Here is a 27,618-nt window from a genome sequence, read left to right as displayed (position 1 = left end):
ATTCTTCAAAAATGATGGGGTGAGGTCAGGCGGGAATGCCCTTAGTTGGAAGCATTAAGCTGGGTAATTACTAGAAATAAAATAAAGGTGACATCAGGGGCAATCGGAAACTGAAATGTTGAACCCAGGGGGAGGTGGGCGGAATGTTTCCCCACATACGGTTCCCTTGCCGGTGGTTTTCTCCTTGCAGGTGGCTGTGTTCCCTGATCGGGATGGTGGTAGTGGGAATCAGCTTGCTGTGTGTAAGTACCGAGGGGGAAGTCTTGGGCCACATAACAAACCCACTTCAAAAAATGAGCTGGGCAGAGTCTCTTGGGGACCTGGTTCCAATCCTGCAGCAACAGAACGCAGTCGTGGAAGTCAGAAGAACCTGGGTTCTTCTAGACTGTGAGCCCACTGTTGGGTGGGGACCGTCTCTGTATGTTGCCAACTTGCACTTCCCAAGCGCTTAGTATAGTGCTCTGCACACAGTAAGCGCTCGATCAATACGATTGAATGAATGAATGAATGAATGGGTTGAAGCAGCGTGGCTTAGAGGAAAGAGCCCGGGCTTTGGAGTCTGAGGTCATGGGTTCAAATCCTGGCCCCACCAATTGTCAGCTGGGTGACTTTGGGCAAGTCACTTAAATTCTCTGTGCCTCAGTTAGGTCATCTGTAAAATGGGGATTAAGACTGTGAGCCCTCCCGGGACAACCTTGTAACCTCCCCAGCGCTTAGAACAGTGCTTTGCACGTAGTAAGTGCTTAATAAATGCCATCATTACTATTATTATTATTATCCCAGCTCTGCCACTTGCCTGCTGTGTGACCTTGGGCAAATCACTTCACTTCTCAGGGCTTCGGTTCCCTCATCTGTAAAACGGGGATGAAGACTGTGAGCTCCATGTGGGATATGGCCTGTGTCCACCCTGATTAGTTGGATCTTGTTGAGTGCTTAGTACAGAGCCTGGCACGGAATAAATGCTTAGGAAATGCCATAAAAAAAAAGAGATGAAGGTGTCACTCCCCTAAGTGAGGACTCCACTGGTTGGAGAGTAATAATAATAATAACATTGTTAAGCACTTACTATATGCCAAGCACTATTCTAAACGCTGGTGTAGATTCAAGGTAATCAGGTTGTCCCACAGTCTTAATCCCCATTTTCCAGATGAGGTAACTGAGGCACAGAGAAGTTAAGTGCTTGCGCCAAAGTCACCCAACTGAAAAGTGGCGGGGCCGGGATTAGAACCCACGACCTCTGACTTCCAAGCCCGGGCACTTTCCACTAAGCCACGCTGGGAAGGGGGAGCTGGTTGGACCCTCACTCTCTCCCCGGAATAACATCAACAGGAAAACTTCCTTTGTATTTTCTGCTGTACGGCACGTGGGGGCAGGAGGGAAGAATTGGGAGTTCTGGGGTTCAACAAGATTTTACAGCCAGAGAGGGGTCACCCAGGTGGACTGGAAATACAATTTGTCTGTGTGTGATGTGGGAGACAGAAGTTCTTTCGGCGTAGGAGTGCCCCTGCCAAGATCCCACGCGCCCCTTTGATCAATCAATCAATCAATCAATCGGATTTATTGAGCGCTTACTGTGTGCAGAGCACTGTACTAAGCACTTGGGAAGTACAAGTTGGCAACATATAGAGACGGTCCCTACCCAACAGTGGCACTCCTGGCAGCGTGGCTCGGTGGAAAGAGCCCGGGCTTTGGAGTCAGAGGTCATGGGTTCAAATCCGCGCTCCACCAATTGTCAGCTGGGTGACTTTGGACAAGTCACTTCACTTCGCTGGGCCTCAGTTTCCTCATCTGTGAAATGGGGATGAAGCCTGTGAGCTCCATCTTCAGGGTGACCCAGCCAGAAGGCTGAGAGGGCTTTCTCTTTTCTCTTCTCCCCAAGGTTCCTCTTGCTCAGAATATTTACGGCCTCATTGGCCCCAACGGTGGGCTCGGCTTTGCTATCGGTAAGAACCACCTGAGGGGTGACGGAGGAAGAGAGGGCTGGGGGGGGGGGTAAAGAAAGGAGGAAAACGAGGTAGGGTGAGATGGGGAGAACAGGAAGAACAGAAGGCCCAGGTATCTGAGTTGCTGTTTTGTGTCAAACAGGGCTTCCCTCTCCCGCAGTCCCCCGAGTTGAAGGGTAAACAGAGTCAGCCTGGGGAGGTGGCTGATGGGTTGAGGTGGGGGCTTTTATTTGCCGCAAAGGAGAACGGGAGAGAAGGAAAAAGAAGACGAGGGGTGGGAAAAAGAGGCAGAAAGAGGAGAGAGCATTCATCCACTCGTTCAATCGACTTTGTTGAGCGCTTGCTTACTGTGTGCGAAGCACTGTACTAAGCCCTTGGGAGAGCGCAATACAACAAAAGCAGACACGTTCCCTGCCCACAACGAGCTCACAGTCTAGAGGAGAAGGGAGGGGGAAAACGGAGGGTGAGGGAGGAGGGTTGAGAGACCAAGGAAGGAAAGCCGGAAAGCAGAGCCATCGGGGAGGGGGGACTAACGAGAAACCGCTTGCTGTGGAACAGGTATGGTGGACTCCTCCATGATGCCCATCATGGGACATCTAGTGGACCTACGTCACACATCGGTATACGGGAGTGTCTACGCCATCGCCGATGTGGCTTTTTGCATGGGGTTCGCCGTAGGTATGGTCCCCACAAGGGCAGCGGGCCGGGCCAATCGGGATACATGGTCTTCCCTAGGCGGCCTTTCCCCAGTGACTTTTCACCCCCCGTTTAACCCCTGCAGGCCCATCCACGGGAGGGGCCATCGTGCGGGCCCTCGGCTTCCCCTGGCTCATGGTGGTTATCGGGGTCATCAACATCGCCTATGCTCCTCTCTGCTACTTCCTCCGAAGTCCTCCGGCCAGAGAGGAGAAGATCGTAAGGGACTCTCCTGCCTCCAGACAGACCGGTTCTCCTTGCTATCGCGGTCACGTTCCCTCTCTTTCTCCCCCCTTTACCTTTTCCCTCTCTCACTCCTACTGTTCGTCTCCTCTCTTTCCTCTTTGCCTCCACCGTCTCATTTTCGTTTTCTCTCCTGAGTCCAAGAGACTCTCGGCTCCCACGGTTGCCAACCATCGATAAATCCAAGGGCAACCCGTAAAAATAAGCTACGCCAGTCAAATGAGCAATAATAATAATAATTATGGTATTTGTTAAGCGCTTACTATGTGCCAAGCACTGTTCTAAGCACTGGAATAATGGCAACCCATAAAAATAAGCTATGCCAGTCAATTGAGCAATAATAATAATAATTATGGTCTTTGGTAAGCACTTGCTATGTGCCAAGCATTGTTCTAAACGTTGGGGTAGATACAAGGTAATCAGGTTTTCCCACGTGGGGCTCACAGTCTTAATCCCCATTTTACAGCTGAGGGAACTGAGGCACACTCCACTTTGCAGATGAGGTAACAGACCCAGAAAAGTGAAGTGACTTGCCCAAAGTCACACAGCTGACAAGTGGCAGAGCCGGGACTAGAACCCACGACCTCTGACTCCCAAGCCCGGGCTCTTTCCACTAAAACACACTGCTTCCCTATCAAGCAGTGGAATTTATGGAAGGCTTATTATGTGCGGAGCACTGTGCTAAACACTTAGGAGGGCACAATACAACAGAGTTGGTAGACTCGAACCCTTATTTTATGGTATTTGTTGAGTGTTTAATATGTGCCAGGCACTGTACTAAGTACTTGAGAGAGAACAATACAAGAGTTGGTAGACACGAAACCCTTTTTTATGGTATATAAGTATTTACTATGTGCCAGGCACTGCACTAAGCGCTGGGGTAGAGCAGGTAGGACACAGTCCCTGCCCCACAAAGGGCTCACAGTCTTAATCCCCATTTTATAGATGAGCCACAGAGATGTTAAGTGACTTACCCAAGGTCACACAGCAGCGTCACTCGTCACGCGGGGACGGGTTCGAGGATCGGCGTGACAAGAGTGAGAGACCCATGTCAGAGAGGCTGAGCCACGCGGAATTGATTCCGCATGGAGAATTGAGGAGGAATTTCAGGAGGAATACGCTTATTTGGTTACTCATATGTGGCGAAGCACCTACCTCTCGCCCCACGAATGCTTCCCACTCGGAAGTTAGGCGGCCAACAAGAACTTTCCCTTTCCCTTCTTCCCACGGGCTGCTATCCGCCAGTTGGCCAACCTCCACCACGCCAGCCGAGTCACTCCAATGTTGATCCACCCAGTTGACCCCCTTCCTAAGAGCATCCCACCCCTGGTCCTTCAGGAAGAGAGTCGGGGACTCCATTCCCATCGCCTCCAATCCCACCTCTGTCCAAATTTATACCACCGGTGGAATCGGCCTCCGAGGAACCCGTGGATCGGAGGGGTGGAAATGGATTCACAGACACGAAGATTCTGGGCGATAGAAGCAGGTTTAATAAGATGATAGCACAAGGAATTGTGAGGCGTAATCTTCAGGGGGCTGAAGCTAGTCCTTGACCAATTTGCAGTAAGTACACCGGCTAGCAGGATAAAAGTGGGAAGGAGATGCTGGTTGTCTCCTTGAGCTGCTTTTCAAAGTCACCCCCAAATAGGCTTCCTTTCAAGTAACCCCAAACAGAGCCCGCTGTTGGGTAGGGACTGTGTCTATATGTTACCAACTTGTCCTTCCCAAGTGCTTAGTACAGTGCTCTGCACACAGTAAGCGCTCAATAAATACGATTGAATGAATGAATGAAACAGGCTGCTTCTGAAACCACCCCAAAAGGGCTTCCTTTAAAGTTCCACTCTGCCAAAATGGACTACGTTTCACAATCCCCCGAGGAGCGAGTTCTGAGAACAAGTACCCACTCCTCCTAGCTCCAGGGAGGAGGTTCAATCAGTCTCTCGGTGCCACACAGGGTCTGACAGAGTGGGCATCCTCAATTTTGGGTAGATTCTCCACCTCGGTGTGCTAGAGTTCCAACATACTACCAAGGGTTCATGGAGACCCCACCCCAGATTATCTTGCTACTTCCCCATCCTCTTCCCTTCGGCGTGATAAAGAGCCGTTGCAATTTTCTCATTCTGGGTCTAATTGTTCGGTTTTCTTGCTCATCCACCCCGCCGTGGGGGCAGTGGAGCCGGGAGCTATGGCTAAACCTCACTGTGCTGTGACCGGTCACGAGCAGACAAGTAGTAGAGCCAGGATTATCAATCAGTGGTACTTATTAAGCGTTTACTATGTGCACAGACCTGTCCTAAGCGCTTGGGAGCATACAACAGAATAAATATGTAATTTAAAGATATGTACAAAAGTACTGTGGGGTTGGGGAAGGGGTGAATAGCTAATATCCGGTGGTCACAGATTGAAGTAAGTAGATGATGCAGAGGGGAGAGCGAGCCAGGGAAAAGAAGGCTTAAGCGGAGAAGGTCTCCTGGAGGAGGTGTGGCCTTAATTATGCTTTGAAGGTGGAGAGAGTGGTGGTCTGACATATATGGAGCAGGAGGGAGTTCTAAGGTAAGGGAAGGACGTGGGAAAGGGGTCAGAGGCGAGACGGATGAGATGGGACACTCACTGTGTCCCATCCTGTCTCCCCCTTTTAGACTGGGAGCCCACTGTTGGGTAGGGACCGTCTCTATATGTTGCCAACTTGTACTTCCCAAGCGCCTAGTACAGTGCTCTGCACACAGTAAGTGCTCAATAAATATGATTGATTGATTGATTAAGCTGGAACTAGAGGAGCAGAGTGGGTGGGCTGGGCTGGAGTAGGAGATTAGTGAGGTGAGGTCAGAGGGGGAGTGCTGATGGCTTTCAAAATGACGGTAAGGAGTTTCTGCTTGATGCCGAGGTGGATGGACAGCCGCCGGGGGTTCTTGAGGAGTGGGGAGACAGGGACGGACCGCTTTTGTTGAGTCTAGTTGAGTGGATTTGAACCCAGGTCCTCCTGCCTCTCAGGCCCCTGCTCTAGCCACTAGGTCACGCTGGCTTCTCCTTCCCACCTTGCTGCCCTTGTTCCTAACCCAGCGTTTAGCGTGTTGCTTGGGTTTTCCAAATACCATTATTATTATTATTTTCAATTTGTTATTTATTTTCAAAGACTCACCTGGGGCTGTGCAGCTGTCCTGTTGCAGGGAGAGGAGGGAGAGGACAGAGGGGAGAGGGGGAAAGGAGGGACTTCAACAATGTCTCTTTTCCTTCCGCCTTTTCTCCCTTCTTTCCTCCCCCACTTCTTCCACCTTTCTGCGTTTTCTTTTCTCTCCTTCTACGCTTCTTCCCCTCCTTACCTCTCTCCCTTTTTCTCTTCCCTTCCCCTCTTTTCCCTGCCTTCTCCCCTCTCTCTTCCCTCTTTTTCACCCTTTCTCTCCTTTCTCCTCTCCTTCTCCATTCCCTCAACCAAGTATTCCCCCCCTCATACCTTTTCCTCCACCCCCAGGTCAGTTTGCTTGGGGGAGAGCAAACTGTTGCCAACTTGTACTTCCCAAGAGCTTAGTACGGTGCTCTGCACACAGTAAGTGCTCAATAAATTCAATTGATTGATTGATTGAGAGGGGCTGCAGCCTGAGAGCTCTGTAGCAAGAGGAAACAGGCAGGCAGGCAAGCAGAGAGGGAGGAAATGAGGAGGGAGCTGTGATTCTAGACAGTTCCTAGTTGCCTCATCAGTCCTCCCACCTCCTGCACCTGGGATTGCCATCCTCGTGGGTTCTCCGGGCGCTCCGCATCACCCAGCTGTGGGACGGAGAGAAGCCAGAACATTTGCCCGATTACCCTCTTATTCTATGGAAAATGATGTCAGTAAAGAGGTTGGAGAGTCAGGAACTTTTTATCCATTCTGTTGCAAAAATCACCCACGGCAGCTGGCCGCCCTGCTTGCTGCTCAGATTAAAGGAGCAAAAAATGAGGCTCACGGATTTCTGGTGGGGTGGGGAATTGAGTGTATAAACAACTATGAATTCTGTTCAAAGAAGGCTCAATAGTCCCAGACTCCTTGTGGGCACAGAAAGCTGCGGAAACTCCTGTTGGGTTAGGGGCAGGGTGGGGACACAAAACAGAAAAGAGGATCCTGGCTTTGGGGAGCGGTTTTCCACGAAGAGGGTTCGCAAAAGACGGACCGACCTCTCCTCTCCCACAGGCGATTCTGAACGAGGAATGTCCCATGCAGACTCGGACCTACGCCACGCAGAAACCCACACGGGAGTTTCCCCTCGGCGACGGTAGCGATGAAGAAGTGGAAAGCGAGGAGGAATAGGGGAAGGCCGCCGGCTTATTGCACCCGCGTAAGATACAGCTCAGGAGCTCAGATGGACCGCTACGTGAAGACCAAGGGGAAAACAGCAGGAGAAACTGAAGAGTGGAGCCTCTCACCTGTCTCTCCTGAGACTCTCCCTTCCTCCTTCCAGTCCCTTCTTCTTCTCTGTGAAGTGGTAGTGCTATTCGGTGTCAGTACAGGGAGCCCGGACTCCTGTCTTCTCTTCCCGTCTCTGGTCCATCTGTGGGCTGAGGGAGGGTGGCACCCACCTCACGGGGTCATCAAATCCTGTCCGATGAAGTGGTTGGTAAACTATTTGGGGATTCCGAAGGCCCAAGTCAAACAGGTCCCGGTTAGTAAGTCTTGCCACGTGTCCGTGTCCGCTGCAGATTCCACCTCGCTGTGTGACTTTCATTATTCGCGACCTTATTGACAACCCGTATCGTTCCTGGGGAATTTCCATCAAGGGCCTTTCCCTTTTAACCTTAGGATCGGGGCCAGCTGATCCTTAAAGCGGATCAGGTGCTGTTCCAGCGTGGCCCAGTGGAAAGAGCAGGGGGCTGGGAATCAGGACACCGGGCTTCTAAACCTGGCTCCACCACCTGCCCGGCTGCCGTGTGCCCTTGGGCAAGTCGCTTTGCTTCTATGAGCCTCAGTTTCCTCATCTGAAAAATGGGGGTTAAATACCTGTTCTCCCTCCCTTAGACTGCGAGTCCCACTGTGGGACAGGGACCGTATCTGATTGGATTGTGTCATACCTACCCGAGTCCATGACACGTAGACGGCACATTTATTAATTCCAAGTTGATTCCCAGTTTGTTGCACATTCTCCTTCCTTCAAGATCCCAGGTTAGATTTTTATGCTGGCTCTTGCTTTGCTTTCATTTTGTGCTACTTCATTCATTCAATCGTATTTTTTGAGCACTTACTGTGTGCAGAGCACTGCACTAAGCACTTGGGAAGTACAAGTCGGCAACATATGTGCTATTTCTTGTGTAGGAGACACATCTACACGTGGGAGGAAGGAAGCTGAGGGGAACGGGAAGCTCATGGGAGTTTGAGGCCTTCCCCCACTAAGCCCTTTCTTCCCGGATCACTCTCCCTTCTGCTCATTTTGTGCTCTTTCATTCATTCAGTCGTATTTATTGAGCACTTACTGTGTGCAGAGCACTGCACTAAGCACTTGGGAAGTACAAGTCGGCAACAAATGTGCTATTTCTTGTGTAGGAGACACATCTACACAATGGAGGAAGGAAGCTGAGGAGAACGGGAAGCTCATAGGGGTTTGAGGCCTTCCCCCATTAAGCCCTTTCTTCCCGGATCACTCTCCCTTCTGCATCGTCTATACATTTGGATCAATCAGTAGTCATTATTGAGCACTCACTATGTGCAGAACGCTGTAGTAAGCACATAGTATTAGTGGACCCGTTCCCTGCCCCTAATGAGTTTACAGCCTAGAGGGGAAGGCAGGAATTAATATAAATATTGTACTATATAATTTAAAGATAGGTACGCAAATGCTGTAGGGTTGAGGGTGGGGTGGATATCAACTGTCCAGAGGTCACAGATCTCCGGACTGTAAGCTCGGTATGGGCAGGGGATGCGTCTGCTAATTCTGCTGTACTCTCCCAAGCGCTTGATAAATGCAATTGATCGAGCCAAGTGTATAGACAATGTAGAAAGGAGAGTGAGCCAGGGAAAAAAAGGGCTTAATTGGGAAAAACCTCTTGAAGGAGATGTGACTTTATCGATGTTTTTAAGGTGGAGAGAGTTGGGGTCTGGCGCTTATGGATGAGGAGGGAGTTCTGGGCCAGGAAAAAAGGATGTGGGAAAGGGGTTGGCAGTGAGATCAAAGAGACTGGGGCACAGCTGCCTTTGATATTGTAGACACACCTTTCTACAGGATACACTATCTAACCTTGGCTTCGCTGACACTGTCCTCTCCTGGGTTCTTTTATCGATTTTGTTTTTATTGTCTTTGTTAAAAGCTTCCTACGTGCCAGCCACTGTGCCAAACACTGGTGTAGATCCAGGTTAATCAGGTTGGATACAGTCCACGCCCCACGTGGGGTTCACAGTCTTAATCACCATTTTACAAATGGGGCGACTGAGGCACAGAGAAGTTCAGCGGCTTGCCCAAGGTCACACAGCAGATGAGTGGAAGAGGCAGGATTAGAACCCAGGCCTTGACTCCTTTAGGCTGCTGGGTCGCCTATCTCTCTGGCTGCTTCCTTTCACTGTCTTTCGCGGGCTCCTCCTCCGCCTCCAACTGTGGGGGTCTCAAGGCTCAGTTCTGGATCCCCTTCATCATCATCATCATCATCATCAATCGTATTTATTGAGCGCTTACTGTGTGCAGAGCACTGTACTAAGCGCTTGGGAAGTCCAAGTTGGCAACATATAGGGACGGTCCCTACCCAACAGTGGGCTCACAGTCTAAAAGGGGGAGACAGAGAACAAAACCAAACATACTAACAAAATAAAATAAATAGAATAGATATGTACAAGTAATCCATCTACTCCCACAGCTTCAACTACCGTGTCTACGTGAATGATTCCTTAATCCGCCTCTCCGGCCCCTGACGTCTCTCCTCCCCTGCAGCCTCACATTTCCTCCTGCCTTCGGCACATCTCCACTGGGATGCTCTGTTGATATCGCAAACTTAACGTGTTCAAAACAGAACGCCTCAACTTCTCACCCAAACACCCCTCTCTAATGGTATCTGTTAAGTGCTTACTATGTGCCGGGAACTATACTAAGCGCCGGACAGATAGAAGCTAATCAGATTGGACGTAGTCCTTGTCCCATCTGGGGCTCGCGGTCTTGATCCCCATTTTACAGATGAGGTAACTGAGACACAGAGAATTCCGTGGCTCGCCCAAGGGCGCACAGCAGAGCAGTGGTGGAGCAGGGCTAACCATTCGGGTCCTTCTGACTCCCAGGACTGTGCTCTAACCACTAGCCAATGCTGCTTCTCTACCAGAACTCCCCATCACTATAGACCACACCACCGTCCTGTCTCCCCAAATTCCGTAAGTCGGCACTACCGCGACTCACCGTTCTTATTCAACCCACATATTCAGTCTGACGCCAAATCCCGTCGGTTCTACCTTCCCACCATCTCTAGAATCCATCCTTCCCTCTCTATTCAAACAGTCAGCATACTGAGCCAAACCTTTATTCTATCCCATTTTGTCTCCTGCGTCAGCCTCCCCGCTGACCTGTCTCTCCCCTTTCCTGTCCACGCTTTTCACTCTGCTGACCGGGTCATTTTTCTAAGAAAAATGTTCTGTGTGGACGTTTCTCCACCCCTCCAAAGCATCCGAAGATCGCACGTCCACCCTTCCACGTCAAACAGAAACTCCTATCTATCGGCTTTAAGACGCTTAATCAGCTCTCCCCCTCCTCCTACCTTACTTCGCTGATCTACTACAATGCAACCCACCCAGTTTGTTTCTCTAACGTCAACCTACTCACTATCCCTCCATCTCGTCTGTCTCACCGCCCACCCCTTGCCCGTGTTCTCCCTCTGGCCTGGAACTGCCCCCTCCTTCATATCTGACAGACCACTTATCCTCCCCACCTTCAAAGCCCTCCTAAAATCACATCTCCAAGAGGCCTTCCTTGACTAACCCTTCATCCCCCCACCTTACTCAACCTCCCCTTTAGGACTTTGATATTCACCCCACCCCAAGCCACACAGCACTAACTCTAGACTGTAAGCTCGTTGCGTCTATTTTTATATTATACTCTCCCGAGCACTTAGTACAGTGCTCTGCACACAATCAGCGCTCAATAAATACGACTGTCCGACTAACGTACCTATCATTTGACTCTGCCTTTTCCCCTATCTGTAATATGTTTTGCCATCTGTCTCCCCGACTGGATTTTTAGTTCCTTGTGGGCTGGGATCACGTCTGCCGATTCCACTGTAGCAAATTCTTCCAAGTGCGTAGTACTGAGCTCTGCTCAAAGGAAGCACTCAGTAAATATCCCGCATGGATCGGCCGATGGAGTTAGCAGCGGGGAAAATCCTACCACCAGAATCCTTTGTTTTCTCCTTCTCCATTGCTGGAATCCTTCGGAGAAGGATTGGAGAAGAGTCCTTTAGAGAAGCAGCTTGGCTCAGTGGAAAGAGCCTGGGCTTTGGAGTCAGAGGTCATGGGTTCAAGCCCCGGCTCCGCCAATTGTCAGCTGTGTGGCTTTGGGCAAGTCACTTCACTTCTCTGTGCCTCAGTCCCTCATCTGTAAAATGAGGATTAAGACTGTGAGCCCCCCATGGGACAACCTGATCACCTGGTAACCCCACCCAGCGCTTAGAACAGTGCTTTGCACATAGTAAGCGCTTAATAAATGCCGTCATTATTATTATTTGGCTGTGGGATGAAGTGGTAGCCGGGAGAGAGGAAGGCAGGTGGTGGGTTTCACATGGTTTCACCACCATCCTGCTATCAATCAATCAATCAATCGTATTTATTGAGCGCTTACTGTGTGCAGAGCACTGTACTAAGCGCTTGGGAAGTACAAGTTGGAAACATATAGAGACAGTCCCTACCCAACAGTGGGCTCACAGTCTAAAAGGGGGACCTCCAGGATTGTCTCTGTTGCCACTCAATCGAATAGTGACGGTAAAACAAGCGGAGGGTGGATGCATCTCAGAGTAGCAGCCGCAATAGTAATGCTATTTAGTAAGCGCTTACTTTGTGCGGAGCACGGTACTCAGCTCTATCAATCAATCAATTTACTGTGCGCTCACTGTGTGCAGAGCATCGTACTCAGCGTTTGGGAGAACGCAATATAGCGGAGTTGGCGGACGCTTTCCCTGCTCACAGTGGGCTCAGGGTCTGGAGGGGAAGCTGCGGGACACACAAATACAAATTATGGAGGTGAAAATTAGCCATGGTCCCTGGGCCTCTGGGGACTCCCCACTGTTGGGTAGGGACTGTCTCTCTATGTTGCCAACTTGTACTTCCCAAGCGCTTAGTACAGTGCTCTGCACACAGTAAGCGCTCAATAAATACGATTGATGACGATGCTGATGACTCTCAATTTAAAAATAAGGGCGGGGAGAGAGGACGGGTGGCAGGTACATCCGGAAGGATGGAATAATTAAAAAACAAAAGCAATATAAAAGACAAGGATAACGACACGTACAGCAAAAGGGTTAGGGCACCGTGGCTAGAGGAGCAGAATTTCAGGTTCCTCGACGCTCAGAATCTAAAGTCACAGCAGCGGCGGTAGCCACGGCCTTCTGAACATTCAGAAAATAGCAGTGACCCCAAGATGCCACCTCTCCCTTCAATCAATCAATCGTATTTATTGAGCGCTTACTATGTGCAGAGCACTGTACTAAGCGCTTGGGAAGTACAAATTGGCAACATATAGAGACGGTCCCTACCCAACAGTGGGCTCACAGTCTAAAAGGGGGAGAAGCTGGGGGCGGGGGCCAGGTGGCCCAGGACCGCAGGCCCAAAACAATCCCAGACACAGACGTGTTGCCAAGGAACTAGCCTTGGGACGCACTCACAGTCCTTTTTCTGCAAATAATAATAACGACGATGGTATCTGTTAAGCGTTTACTACGTGCCAGGCACCCTGCTAAGCGCTGGGGTGGATACAGGCAAATCAGGTTGGACAGAGTCCCTGCTTCACGTGGGGCTCACAGTCTCGATCGCCATTTTACAGATGAGGTAACTGAGGCACGGAGGAGCGAAGTGACTTGCCACGGTCACACAGCAGACACGTGGCGGAGCCTGGATTAGAACCATGACCTTCTGACTCTCAGGCCACGACGTCACGATGGAAATCTCTTCCTCGAGGCAAGAATTCGGGATTGTGCGTCGAAATACAGTGCAGACCTAAAGTGGTCTGAAGGAGAGAGACTCCATTTGGACCCTCTTGGAGTTTGCGCTACAATAGAAGAAACAATTGGGGCAAACCTCCAGGTGACACAAACACACACATAAATACGATAATCCCAAGTATGCGTCCAGGGGGAGGATTGAATCACAAAATTGCCCTTGCAGGGAGAGTAATGGGTAGGGAGAATCTAGAAGACTTCTTGACTGTCTCAATGTGTTGCCGACTTGTACTTCCCAAGCGCTTAGTCCAGTGCTCTACACACAATAAGCGCTCAATAAATACGATTGATTGAGTGATTGATTGAAGGAGATGGGGTTTGAGTTATAATTTGCAAGAGAGGAAGAATGATATGGAGAACCGGGCCTCCAAATTCTTATCCCTTCTAACCCCTGAAAACCTCGCTAGCTGTTTGCTACCGTCTGTTTGGCCAGTTATGTTCATTCATTCATATTTATTTTATTTTGTTAGTATGTTTGGTTTTGTCTCCCCCTTTTAGACTGTGAGCCCACTGTTGGGTAGGGACCGTCTCTATATGTTGCCAATTTGTACTTCCCAAGCGCTTAGTACAGTGCTCCGCACACAGTAAGCGCTCAATAAATACGATTGATGATGATGATGATGATGATTAAGCGCTCACTGTGTGCCGATCACTATCCTAAGCGCTTGGAAAGCAATAAAGAGAGACAATCCCTGCCCACACCAGGCTTACGGTCTCTGCCTCCTCCACTGGGCTGCAACTCAAGGGCAAGAGGCTTGTCTTTTATTTCCATGTCCCTGTACAAGCCCAATAAAATCTTTTTCATCCCCTCCGAAGCCAAGACAAGCGGGAATAGGTTAAAGTTTCTACAGGGAAGATTTAGAGGAGTTATTAGAAGGGAGAATTTCCTGCGGGGAGGTTGCAATTCATTAGCAAAAGAGGCTCTGCTCAGACTTCTTGGCAGAGGATTTTAAAGGAAAGGAGAGCTGCGGGAACTATCTTTCTGGGCCAAAATAAATGCAATCCTGCCCCGAGGCGGGAAGATTCATTCCGTCGCATTTATTGAGCGCTTTACTGCGTGCAGGCAGGAAGGTGGGTGAGGTGAGTTTTCAAGGTTTTGCATCTCCGTTCCTTCTCCCTGCTCTCTCATCATCATCATCATCTGTGTCATCTGTATATAGCTGTACTGGGCCAGGCGGCAGCCTCGTAGGAGAGAGTCCGAGGCGGAGACCGTGCGGAAAGAGGCGACGATGCACCGCTTCCGTATTTTTACCGAGAAAAATACGCTCCCAGAGGGGTTGCGGGTGAAAGTGGGTCATTCTGGGAGAGGTGTGTCCGTGGCATCGCTATGGGTCAGGGACGGACGTATATCTGTAATTCATTTATTCATTTATATTCCTGTCTCCCCCTTTAGACTGTGAGCCTACTGTGGGCAGGAATGCTCCTCTGCCACTAATCTCCTCACCGGGCCTCGTTCTCGCCTGTGCCGCCATCGACCCCCGGCCCATGTCATCCCCCGGGCCTGGAATGCCCTCCCTCTGCCCATCCGCCAAGCTAGCTCTCTTCCTCCCTTCAAGGCCCTACTGAGAGCTCACCTCCTCCAGGAGGCCTTCCAACACTGAGCCCCTTCCTTCCTCTCCCCCTCATCCCCCTCTCCATCCCCCTCATTTTACCTCCTTTCCCTTCCCCACAGCACCTGTACATATGTATAGATGTTTGTACATATTTATTACTCTATTTATTTAGTTATTTTACTTGTACATAGCTATTCTATTTATTTTATTTTGTTAGTATGTTTGGTTTTGTTCTCTGTCTCCCCCTTTTAGACTGTGAGCCCACTGTTGGGTAGGGATTGTCTCTACATGTTGCCAACTTGTATTTCCCAAGTGCTTAGTACAGTGCTCTGCACACAGTAAGCGCTCAATAAATAATTGATTGACTGATTGATTGACCGTCTCTAGTCTCCCCATCCCCCCCGCCTGACCTCCTTCCCCTCCCCACAGCACCTGTATATATGTATAGATGTTTGTACACATTTATTACTCTATTTATTTATCTGACTTGTACAAATTTATTCTATTTATTTTATTTTGTTAATATGTTTTGGTTTGTTCTCTGTCTCCCCCTTCCAGACTGTGAGCCCGCTGTGGGGTAGGGACCATCTCTAGACGTTACCGACTTGGACTTCCCAAGTGCTTAGTACAGGGCCCTGCACGCAGTAAGCGCTCAATGAATACGATTGAATGAATGAATGTTGCCAACTTGGACTTCCCAAGTGCTTAGTGCAGTGCTCTGCACGCAGTAAGCGCTCAATAAATACAATTGAATGAATGAATGTTGCCAACTTGTACTTCCCAAGCGATTAGTACCGTGCCCTGCACACAGTAAGCACTCAGTAAATACGATTGAATGAATGAATGTTGCCGACTTGCACTTCCCAAACGCTTAGTACGGTGCCCTGCACATAGTATGTGCTCAATAAATACGATTGAATGAATGAATGTTGCCAACTTGAACTTCCCAAGTGCTTAGTACAGTGCCCTGCACACAGTAAGCGCTCAATAAATACGATTGAACAAATGAATGTTGCCAACTTGGACTTCCCAAGCGCTTAGTGCAGTGCGCTGCACACAGTAAGTGCTCAATAAATACGATTGAATGAATGAATAAATGAATGAATGAATGAATGTTGTCAACTTGGACTTCCCAAGTGCTTAGTGCAGTGCCCTACACACAGTAAGCGCTCAATAAATACGATTATATATGTATATATGTTTGTACGTATTTATTACTCTATTTTACTTGTACATATTTATTCTATTTGTTTTATTTTGTTAATATGTTTTGTTTTGTTCTCTGTCTCCCCTTCTAGACTGTGAGCCCATTGTTGGGTAGGGACCGTCTCTATATGTTGCCAACTTGTACTTCCGAAGTGCTTAGTACAGTGCTCTGCACACAGTACGTGCTCAATAAATACGATTCAATGAATGAATGTTGCCAACTTGGACTTCCTAAGCGCTTCGTGCAGTGCTCTGCACGCAGTAAGCGCTCAATAAATACGATTGAATGAATGAATGAATGTTGCCAACATGTACTTCCCAAGCACTTAGTGCAGTGCCCTGCACAGAGTAAATGCTCAATAAATACGATTGAATGAATAAATGTTGCCAACTTGGACTTCCCAAGTGCTTAGTGCAGTGCCCTGCACAAAGTAAGTGCTCAATAAATATGATTGAATGAATGAATGTTGCCAACTTGGACTTCCCAAGCGCTTAGTACAGTGCCCTGCACCCAGTAAGTGCTCATTAAATATGACTGAATGAATGTTGCCAACATGTACTTCCCAAGCGCTTAGTACAGTGCCTTGCACACAGTAATTGCTCAATATATACGATTGAATGAACGTTGCCAACTTGGACTTCCCAGGCGCTTAGTACAGTGCTCTGCACACAGTAAGTGCTCAATAAATACGATTGAATGAATAAATGTTGCCAACTTGGACTTCCCAAGTGCTTAGGACAGTGCCCTGCACACAGTAAGCGCTCAATAAATATGATTGAATGAATGAATGTTGCCAACTTGGACTTCCCAAGCGCTTAGTACAGTGCCCTGCACCCAGTAAGTGCTCATTAAATATGACTGAATGAATGTTGCCAACATGTACTTCCCAAGCGCTTAGTACAGTGCCTTGCACACAGTAAGCGCTCAATATATGCGACTGAATGAACGTTGCCAACTTGGACTTCCCAGGCGCTTAGTACAGTGCTCTGCACACAGTAAGTGCTCAATAAATACGACTGACTGAATGAATGTTGCCAACTTGGACTTCCCAAGCGCTTAGTGCAGTGCTCTGCGCGCAGTAATTGCTCAATAAATACGATTGAATGAATGAATGTTGCCGACTTGCACTTCCCAAGCGCTTAGTACAGTGCCCTGCGCCCAGTAAGCGCTCAATAAATAGGATTGAATGAATGACTACAGGAAGCCAGTGAGGCCTCGGAGGCCCAAACCGCCCGCGTGGGCCCCGGATCCCGCTCACCCCACTAGGGGGCGCCGCTCCGGTCGGGGACGCGGTGATCTCGCGAGAACAGGCAGCATCCCACCGCTCCGGGAAGGGGGGGGACGCGGTGATCTCGCGAGAACCGGCAGCATCCCACCGCCCTGGTAGGGAAGGGGGACGCGATGATATCGCGAGAACTGGCAGCATCCCGCCCCGTAAAACAGCGGCCGGAGGAAGTCTCGCGAGAGTTGGGGCTTTGGCCTGGGCTGCCATGGAGGCCTAGGGGGGACACTGCAGCCTCACGTGGAGTTGGGGACCATCCTCATCCTCATCGCCATCATGCAGTCGGATGACGTGAGTCTCCCCCCTTTGTTCCATCCCCTCCTTCTCCTCTTTTTCTTCCCCAAACACCGTATTTAGTGGCACACTGTGCCCCTCCTCAGCCACCCCCCTGCTAATAATCCTAATAATTGGCATTTAGCCAAGCCCTTACTGTGTGCCAAGCACTGCTCTAAACGCTGGGAGAGATACAGTCATGATGACGGCTTGTGTTAAGCGCTTACTATGTGCCAAACACTGTTCCAAGCGCTGGGGGAGATGCTGTCATAATAATGAGGGTATTTGTTAGGCGCTCACTATGTGCCATGCACTGTTCTAAGCGCTGGGGGGGATACAGTCATGATGGTGGCGTGTGTTAAGCGCTTATTATGTGCCAAGCACTGCTGTAAACGCTGGGAGAGATACAGTCATGATGGTGGCATGTGTTAAGCGCTTACTATGTGCCAAGCACTGCTCTAAGCACTGGGGGAGATACAGTCATAATGATGGCATGTGTTAAGCGCTTATTGTGTGCCAAGCACTGCTCTAAACGCTGGGGGAGATACGATAATGATGGCATTTGTTAAGCGCTTACTATGTTCTAAGCGCTGGGGGAGATACAGTAATAATGATGGCATGTGTTAAGCGCTTACTGTGTGCCAAGCACTGCTGTAAACGCTGGGAGAGATACGATAATAATGGTGACATTTGTTAAGCGCTTACTATGGGCCATGCAGTGTTCTAAGCGCTGGGGGAGATGCCATAATAATGATGGCATGTGTTAAGCGCTTACTGTGTGCCAAGCACTGTTCTAAACGCCGGGGGAGATACAATCATAATGATGGCATGTGTTAAGCGCTTACTGTGTGCCAAGCACTGCTGTAAACGCTGGGGGAGAAAATACAATAATGTTAAGCGCTTACTATGTGCCAAGCACTGTTCCAAGCGCTGGGGGAGATACAGTCATAATAATGAGGGTATTTGTTAAGCGCTTACTCTGTGCCAAGCACTGCTGTAAACGCTGGGGGAGATACAGTAATAATGATGGCATGTGTTAAGCGCTTACTCTGTGCCAAGCACTGTTCTAAACGCTGGGGGAGATACAGTCATAATGATGGCATTTGTTCAGCGCCATGTGCCGAGCACTGTTCTAAACGCCGGGGGAGATACAGTAATAATGATGGGATTTGTTCAGTGCTTACTATGTGCCGAGCACTGTTCTAAACGCTGGGGGAGATACAGTCATAATGATGGCATTTGTTAGCTCTTACTATGTGCAGAGCCCCGTTTTAAGGGCTGGGGAGGATACAAGGTGATCAGGTTGTCCCACGGGGGGCTCACAGTCTTCATCCCCATTTTCCAGAGGAGGGAACTGAGGCACAGAGAAGTGAAGTGACTTGCCCAAAGTCCCACAGCTGACAGCTGGTGGAGGTGGGACTTGAACCCATGACTTCTGACACCCAATCAATCAATCAATCGTATTTATTGAGTGCTTACTGTGTGCAGAGCACTGTACAGAGCGCTTGGGAAGTACAAGTTGGCAAGCCCGGGCTCTTTCCACTGAGCCACGCTGCTTCCCTAATTATAATAATAATCATAATCATAATAATGGTATTTGCTAAGCCCTTACTATGTGCCAAGCACTGTTCTAAGCGCTCGTGGGGGGATTCAAGGTAATCAGGTTGGCCCACGTGGAGCTCCCAGTCTTCACCCCCTCCCATTTTATTCGTGTATTCAATCAGCAAGTAATAGTAATAATGGTATTTGTTAAGTGCTTACTTTGTGCCAAGCACTGTACTCAGCGCTGGGGTATTCAATCATAGTTATTGAGCGCTTACTGTGTGCAGAGCACTGTACTAAGCGCTTGGGAAGTCCAAGTTGGCAACGTATAGAGACGGGCCCTACCCAACAGCGGGCTCACAGTCTGGAAGGGGGAGACAGAGAACAAAACCAAACATATTAACAAAAATAAAATAAATAGAATAGATATGTACAAGTAAAATAGAGTAATAAATATGTACAAACACATATACATATATACAGGTGCTGTGCCTCAGTTGCCTCCTCTGTAAAATGGCAGGGAGAGGAAGGAGGGGGCTCAGTCGTCATCAGGTTTTCCCACGTGGGGCCCCTAGTTATCAACCTCCCTCCCCCATTTTACAGAGGAGGGAACTGAGGCACAGAGAATAGTAGTAATAATGGTATTTGTTAAGGGCTTACTATATGCCAGGCACTGTTCTAAGCGCTGGGGTAGATACAGGGTAATCAGGTTGTCCCACGTGGGGCTCACAGTCTTCATCCCCATTTGACAGATGAGGGAACTGAGGCCCAGAGAATAAAAGCTATTATTGTGGTACTTGCTAAGCACTTACTATGTGCCAAGCACTGTTGTACGCATAGGGGTAGATACAAGGTGATCAGGTTGTCCCACGTGGGGCTCCCAGTCTTCATCCCCATTTTACAGATGAGGGAACTGAGGCACAGAGAATAAAAGCTATTATTGTGGTACTTGCTAAGCACTTACTATGCGCCAAGCACTGTTGTACGCACAGGGGTAGATACAAGGCGATCAGGTTGTCCCCCGTGGGGCTCACAGTCTTCATCCCCATTTGACAGATGAGGGAACTGAGGCACGGAGAATAAAAGCTATTATTGTGGTACTTGCTAAGCACTTACTATGCGCCAAGCACTGTTGTACGCACAGGGGGTAGATACAAGGTAATCAGGTTGTCCCACGTGGGGCTCCCAGTCTTCATCCCCATTTGACAGATGAGGGAACTGAGGCACGGAGAATAAAAGCTATTATTGTGGTACTTGCTAAGCGCTTACTATGCGCCAAGCACTGTTGTACGCACAGGGGGTAGATACAAGGTGATCAGGTTGTCCCACGTGGGGCTCACAGCCCTTTTCCAGCAGATGCCCCGCCTCAGACCCGCTTCCCCGGGACGGTTGACCTAAGGGGCTGGGATTCCCTCCGGTCGTATTTATTGAGCGCCTACTGTGTGCGGAGCGCTGTACTAAGCGCTTAGGACGTCCAAGTTGGCAACATCTAGAGACGGTCCCTACCCCGACAGCGGGCTCCCAGTCTAGAAGGGGGAGACGGACAACAAAACATATTAATAGACTAAATACGTACAAATAAAACGGAGTAATAACTCACAGCCTAGAAGGGGGAGACAGACAACAAAAAACGTATTAATAGAATAAATATGTACAAATAAAATAGAGTAATAAATACGCACATCCATATATACAGGTGCTGTGGGGAGGGGAAGGAGGGGGCTCAGTCTGGGGAACGTCCCTACCGACTCTCTCGCGTCTAGTACAGTGTTCCGCACAGGGGAAGCCCTCAGTAGGTACCGTTGATGGATTGAGGCGATTTAGTAAGATCATTTTTTTATTTTTTGGTCTTTGCAGGTTATCTGGGATACCTTGGGCAACAGGCAGTTCTGCTCCTTCAAAATCAAGTGAGAATCCGAATCCGGAGCCTGGGGGACGGGAGGCGTCGGGGAGGGGGCGGCGTCTGAGCCCGCTGTCTCTCCCCTTTTATCCTTTTAGACTGTGAGCCCGCTGTTGGGTAGGGACTGTCCCTACGTGTTGCCAGTTTGTCCTTCCCAAGCGCTTAGTACGGTGCTCCGCACATAGTAAGCGCTCAGTAAATACGATGGACTGATTGATTTTTATCCAGAACCAAAACCCAGAGCTTCTGCCGGAACGAATACAGCGTGACGGGGCTGTGCAACCGCTCATCCTGCCCCCTGGCCAACAGCCAGTACGCCACCGTCCGAGAGGAGAAAGGTGACCCCGCCGGCTCGCTCCCTCGGGCCCCTCTCCCTCCATTCCCGCCCCGTCCTCCGGGCCCGCCTTGGAGGCCTTAATCGGTGCCTTCTCTCCTGCAGGTCAGTGTTACCTGTACGTGAAGGTCATAGAGCGAGCGGCATTTCCTAGGAGGCTCTGGGAGCGGGTGAGTCGAAGATTCAAATTTCCCTCTGCCGTGGCCCCCAAAAGACCCGTAGTCTCCAAGCTGTCTGTTGCGTTGCACTTTCCCCGGCGCTCAGCACAGGGCTCCGCGGACCGTGAGCGCTCCATCAATCAATCGATCGTATTTATTGAGCGCTTACTGTGTGCAGAGCGCTTGGGCAGTACAAATTGGCAACACAGAGAGACAGTCCCTACCCAACAGTGGGCTCACAGGCTAAAAGGGGGAGACAGGGAACAGAACCAAACATACCGACGAAATAAAATAAATGGGATAGAAATGTACAAGTAAAATAAATAAATAAATAGAGTAATAAATATGTACAACCATATATACAGGCGCTCAGTAAACGCCATCCGTGGGAATCAAGGCGATTCCCAACTCAGTGACAGAACCTGCGCCGCCCCCGACCCCCCCCGCCTTCTCCCACAGGTCCGACTGAGCAAGAATTACGAGAAGGCCCTGGAGCAGATCGACGAGAACCTCATCTACTGGCCCCGTTTCCTCCGGCACAAGTGCAAGCAGCGGTTCACCAAGATCACCCAGTATCTCATCCGGATCCGGAAACTCACGCTCAAGCGGCAGTAAGTTTCAGGGCCCCCCCCCCCCCGCGCCGCTTCCTCCCACTGTCTCGCTCTTCCGGGCCGGGTCTGGTGTTGTTGGGTGGACTGGGGGGAAGAAACGGCCCCATTTTAAAAAAATTAAGATCGCGCCATTGGGAAGCCACTGTGCGGTGAGATAAAAGTACATTAAAAACACATCAGCCAGTCAGTCGTATTTATTGAGCGCTTACTGCGTGCAGAGCACTGGACTAAGCGCTTGGGAAGTCCAAGGTGGCAACATACAGAGACGGTCCCTACCCAACAGCGGGCTCACAGTCTAAAAGGGGGAGACAGAGAACAAAACCAAACATACTAACAAAATAAAATAGATAGAATAGATATGTACAAGTAAAATAAATAGAGTAATAAATATGTACAAACACATATACAGGATATATACAGGAACTTGTACTTCCCCAGCACTTAGTACAGTGCTCTGCGCACAGTAAGCGCTCAATAAATACAACTGAATGAATGGGATTCGAACCCATGACCTCTGACTCCAAAGCCCGTGCTCCTTCCACTGAGCCACGCTGCACTTGCCTGCTGTGTGACTTTGAGCAAGTCACTTCACTTCTCTGGGCCTCAGTGATATACATACATTTAAAAAACCCCCCATAAACCAGATGCAGTCTTTTACTGCTCCTCCCTTCGCTGGTGCATTATGGAATTCTTAACCCAGGCAGAGAATTCCCAAGATGGGAGCCCTTCAGAGTACTGGATGGGGGGCATTTTCCATGAAATGTGAAAGTTGGGACCGTTAGCAGAAAGACAGGGACCAACTTCATCATCATCATTAAGGAGTTGAGTCACTTTTCATGGGCCAAGCCCTGTACTAAATGCTGGGGTAGATGCATGCTAATCACACTGGAGACAATCCCTAGCAGAAGCAGCACAGGCTTGGGAGTCAGAGGTCATGGGTTCTAATCCCGACTTTGCCACTTGTCAGCTGTGTGACTTAAGGCAAGGCACTTAACGTCTCTGTGCTTCAGTTACCTCACCTGTAAAATGGGGATGAAGACTGTGAGCCCCACGTGGGACAACCTGATCACCTTGTATCCCCCCAGCGCTTAGAACAGGGCTTGGCACATAGTAAGCACTTAACAAATACCATCATTATTATGGATTCTAATCCCGGGTCCGCCATTTGTCTGCTGTGTGACCTTGGGCAAGTCAATTCTCTGTGCCTCAGTTACCTCATCTGTCAAATGGCCATTAAGACTATGAGCCCCATGTGGGTCCAACCTGATTACCTCATATAAGGTTACCCCAGTACTGATTACCTCAGATCACCCAGCTTAACTAATACAATTACTATTATTATTATTATTATTATTATTATTATTATTGAATAGGAAGACAGGTATTGAATCCCTACCTTGCAGTTACCCCAGTACTGATTACCTCAGATCACCCAGCTTAACAAATACAATTACTATTATTATTATTATTATTATTATTAAATAGGGAGACAGGTATTGAATCCCTACCTTGCAGTTACCCCAGTACTGATTACCTCAGATCATCCAGCTTAACAAATACAATTACTATTATTATTATTAAATAGGAAGGCAGGTATTGAATCCCTACCTTGCAGTCACCCCAGTACTGATTACCTCAGATCACCCAGCTTAACAAATACAATTACTATTACTATTATTATTATTATTATTACATAGGAAGACAGGTATTGAATCCCTACCTAGCAGTTACCCCAGTACTGATTACCTCAGATCACCCAGCTTAACAAATACAATTACTATTATTATTATTATTATTAAATAGGAAGACAGGTATTGAATCCCTACCTTGCAGTTACCCCAGTACTGATTACCTCAGATCACCCAGCTTAACAAATACAATTACTATTATTATTATTATTAAATAGGGAGACAGGTATTGAATCCCTACCTTGCAGTTACCCCAGTACTGATTACCTCAGATCACCCAGCTTAAATACAATTACTACTATTATTATTAAATAGGAAGACAGGTATTGAATCCCTACCTTGCAGTTACCCCAGTACTGATTACCTCAGATCACCCAGCTTAACAAATACAATTACTATTATTATTATTAAATAGGAAGACAGGTATTGAATCCCTACCTTGCAGTTACCCCAGTACTGATTACCTCAGATCACCCAGCTTAACAAATACAATTACTATTATTATTATTAAATAGGAAGACAGGTATTGAATCCCTACCTTGCAGTTACCCCAGTACTGATTACCTCAGATCACCCAGCTTAACAAATACAATTACTATTATTATTATTATTATTATTAAATAGGAAGACAGGTATTGAATCCCTACCTTGCAGTTACCCCAGTACTGATTACCTCAGATCACCCAGCTTAACAAATACAATCACTATTATTATTATTATTATTAAATAGGAAGACAGGTCTTGAATCCCTACCTTGCAGTTACCCCAGTATGGATTACCTCAGATCACCCAGCTTAACAAATACAATTACTATTATTATTATTATTAAATAGGAAGACAGGTATTGAATCCCTACCTTGCAGTTACCCCAGTACTGATTACCTCAGATCACCCAGCTTAACAAATACAATCACTATTATTATTATTGTTATTATTATTAAATAGGAAGACAGGTATTGACTCCCTACCTTGCAATTACCCCAGTACTGATTACCTCAGATCACCCAGCTTAACAAATACAATTACTGTTATTATTATTAAATAGGAAGACAGGTATTGAATCCCTACCTTGCAGTTACCCCAGTTCTGATTTACCTCAGATCACCCAGCTTAACAAATACAATTACTATTATTATTATTAAATAGGAAGACAGGTATTGAATCCCTACCTTGCAGTTACCCCAGTACTCAGGTATTGAATCCCTACCTTGCAGTTACCCCAGTACTGATTACCTTAGATCACCCAGCTTAACAAATACAATTACTATTATTATTATTAAATAGGAAGGAAGACAGGTATTGAATCCCTACCTTGCAGTTGAAGAAAGGCAGAGAAGCTCCGTGACTTGCCCAAGGTCCCAGAGTAGGCTAGTGGCAGAGAGGGGTTTAGAACCCAGGTCCCGTGGACCCCGGGCCTGTGGTCTTTCCGCCGGGCCGGGCTGCTTTCACGGGGTCTCTGGAGTCCCTAGAAAGGGACTCTTTCTAGGATCATCATCATCATCATCAATCGTATTTATTGAGCGCTTACTATGTGCAGAGCACTGTACTAAGTGCTTGGGAAATACAAATTGGCAACACTGGGATGGGCCCAGCTCTTGTCCTTTTCCTCGCCGGTGTGTCAAAGCTCCCTGATTGTGTGTGCCTGTTTCTCACAGGAGGAAGCTGGTCCCCTTGAGCAAAAAGGTTGAAAGGCGAGAAAAGAGGAGAGAGGTAATTTTTTTTGCGGGGGGCGGGGGAAGGTGGGTGTCACCACCCGAGGATGAATGATCGCTTTGATTCTGGGCTGCCCAAGACCCTGAAGTTGGAAGGGCAGGCGGAGGGGTGTCTTTGCTTGTTCCGGGTTGGGACCGTCTCTATATGTTGCCAACTTGTACTTCCCAAGCGCTCAGTACAGTGCTCTGCACACAGTAAGCGCTCAATAAATACGACTGAATGAATGAGGGTAAGGAAGCCTGTCTTCCCCATGTTCGTTACACTGTTTTTAACTACTCCGCCTGTGCCATGCCCTTACTAGACGGTCAGTAAGTGATGGCGGTAGAAGTGATATAATAGTGTTGAGCACTTACTGGGTACACTGTGTTTAGCACTGGGAAAGAATATAAATGTTGGGAATTAGATCATCATCAATCGTATTTATTGAGCGCTTACTGTGTGCAGAGCACTGTACTAAGCGCTTAAAAAAAATTAAACTGATCACCACATCTTTATGATGCACATATTCATGGTATAAAATTATGAGCTATGCCTTTTAGTTGAAAAGGAATAATTTGATGTCAATTGCTAGAAAATAGGTTAATGTATTTTTAATGGTATTTGTAGGCGCTTACTATGTGCCCCTTGCCGGCGCTCAGAATCTAAAAAGGTCTTCGCACCTACTCTTTGCCATCTACCCACCCACCGGACTGGTCCTCATCTTTGGAGACTGAGGCCTACTGTGTGTCAGGCGCCCTTCTAAGTATGGGGCAGACTCAAGGTTCGTCAGGTTGGACACAGTCCCTGTCCCACGTGGGGCTCAGAGCCTAACTGAGGCCCAGAGAAGTCATCATCATCATCATCAATCGTATTTATTGAGCACTTACTGTGTGCAGAGCACTGTACTAAGCGCTTGGGAAGTACAAGTTGGCAACATATACAGTCCCTACCCAACAGTGGGCTCACAGTCTAAAAGGGGGAGACAGAGAACAAAACCAAACATACTAACAAAATAAAATAAATAGAATAGATATGTACAAGTAAAATAAATAAAGAGTAATAAATATGTACAAACATATATACAGGTGCTGTGGGGAAGGGAAGGAGGTAAGATGGGGGGATGGAGAGGGGGACGGGTCACACAGTAGATAAGTGGTGGAGCTGAGATTAGACCCTAACCCTGAGTCCCAGGCCCGTGCTGTATCCCCAAGGCCACGGTGCTTGGAGGGAACAAGGGGTATAGCTTAGAGCCCTCTAATGAAAGTCTTTTAATTAATCTTAGAGGTGATTCTCGAAAGGCTATGCAGAAAAATTAGAAGGCGGGGAAGGTGGCAGTTCTGGGGAGTTTGAGATAGTGAGCCCACTGTTGGGTAGGGACCGTCTGTATATGTCGCCAACCTGTACTTCCCAAGCACTTAGTCCAGTGCTCCGCACACAGTAAGCGCTCAATAAATACGATTGAATGAATGTGGAATGTTTGTGCAGGCCGACGGTCGAGTAACGCTGGGAAACAAAGCTCTCTGACTGCAACTTGTTAGCTTTTTTCTCACCCAAAGCCAAGACCTCCGTGGTAGTGCAGTAAATGGCTTCCCCTTTTTGTTTCGCTTCTAGGAAAAAGCGTTAATTGCGGCTCAGCTGGATAACGCCATAGAAAAGGAATTGCTGCAGAGGCTGAAGCAAGAGACGGTGAGCCGGCCAAGCCCTTCCCGGCGCCGGGAATTGCCAACTTTGCCTTTCAGCCCGCGTGCTCGGGCCAGTCGAAACCGCAGAGGGGAGATTGGTGTTCCTTAATATCAGAGTCACTCAGGCAGGCTTTTTGAGTGGGTTGTTTTGGATTCCCTTCCCTTCGTCGTCATGGATGCGCGGGCCGACACGTGACCGGTGTTACGGGCTTAGCCCCCTGGGACCCGGGCCGGACAGTCTTCTCGGGTGACCAACGCCGCCCTTTTTGTCTTCCAGTACGGCGACATCTACAACTTCCCCATCCACGCCTTCGACAAGGCCTTGGAGCAGCAGGAGGCGGAGAGTGAATCCGACTCTTCCGAGGCAGAGGGCGAGGAGGACGAAGAGGAAGATGAAGTAAACCTTACTGCGTTTGTCTGCCCGAAGAGGGTCATAGCTTGGGTTGCTTTTGGAGCTGAATCTGTTTACGGTCACGGGGGAGGATAGTCCCCGTTCCTTGGCAGAAACGTCTGGGTGGGCATTACCAGTCCCCCAACGTGACCCAGGGCAGAATTGGGGTTGCTCTTTATAAATACACTTTAAGTTGCCTGTAGCTACATCCAATTTGCCATTCACTGGAGCGTGAAAAGAAAGGATATCGGCTCACCACTTCTCCCCCCCAAAAATCATA

General features: G+C 48.5%; 2 protein-coding genes across 2 annotated transcripts in view; both read left to right on the top strand.

Annotated features, from left to right (window-relative positions):
- SLC18A1 (solute carrier family 18 member A1) overlaps nucleotides 1-7,405 on the top strand; it is a 48,304-nt gene extending 40,899 nt beyond the window's left edge. Inside the window, 5 exon segments of the mRNA XM_038747071.1 lie at nucleotides 191-242; nucleotides 1,880-1,943; nucleotides 2,502-2,621; nucleotides 2,725-2,858; nucleotides 7,048-7,405. Coding sequence (XP_038602999.1) covers nucleotides 191-242; nucleotides 1,880-1,943; nucleotides 2,502-2,621; nucleotides 2,725-2,858; nucleotides 7,048-7,164 — 487 coding nt within the window. The 3' untranslated portion in view covers nucleotides 7,165-7,405.
- A 9,869-nt stretch (nucleotides 7,406-17,274) lies between these two features.
- Nucleotides 17,275-27,618, top strand: part of MAK16 (MAK16 homolog) — an 11,255-nt gene continuing 911 nt past the window's right edge. Inside the window, exons 1-8 of the mRNA XM_038746299.1 lie at nucleotides 17,275-17,358; nucleotides 20,740-20,789; nucleotides 21,011-21,120; nucleotides 21,222-21,286; nucleotides 21,734-21,885; nucleotides 25,229-25,283; nucleotides 26,877-26,951; nucleotides 27,225-27,344. Coding sequence (XP_038602227.1) covers nucleotides 17,344-17,358; nucleotides 20,740-20,789; nucleotides 21,011-21,120; nucleotides 21,222-21,286; nucleotides 21,734-21,885; nucleotides 25,229-25,283; nucleotides 26,877-26,951; nucleotides 27,225-27,344 — 642 coding nt within the window. The 5' untranslated portion in view covers nucleotides 17,275-17,343. The remainder of the gene's footprint in view (nucleotides 17,359-20,739; nucleotides 20,790-21,010; nucleotides 21,121-21,221; nucleotides 21,287-21,733; nucleotides 21,886-25,228; nucleotides 25,284-26,876; nucleotides 26,952-27,224; nucleotides 27,345-27,618) is intronic.

The sequence above is a fragment of the Tachyglossus aculeatus genome, chromosome 5 (genome assembly GCF_015852505.1).
Source record: "Tachyglossus aculeatus isolate mTacAcu1 chromosome 5, mTacAcu1.pri, whole genome shotgun sequence".
NCBI lineage: Eukaryota > Metazoa > Chordata > Mammalia > Monotremata > Tachyglossidae > Tachyglossus > Tachyglossus aculeatus.
Note: the sequence above shows the minus strand (reverse complement) of the source record. Positions and strands in the feature narration are given on the sequence as shown.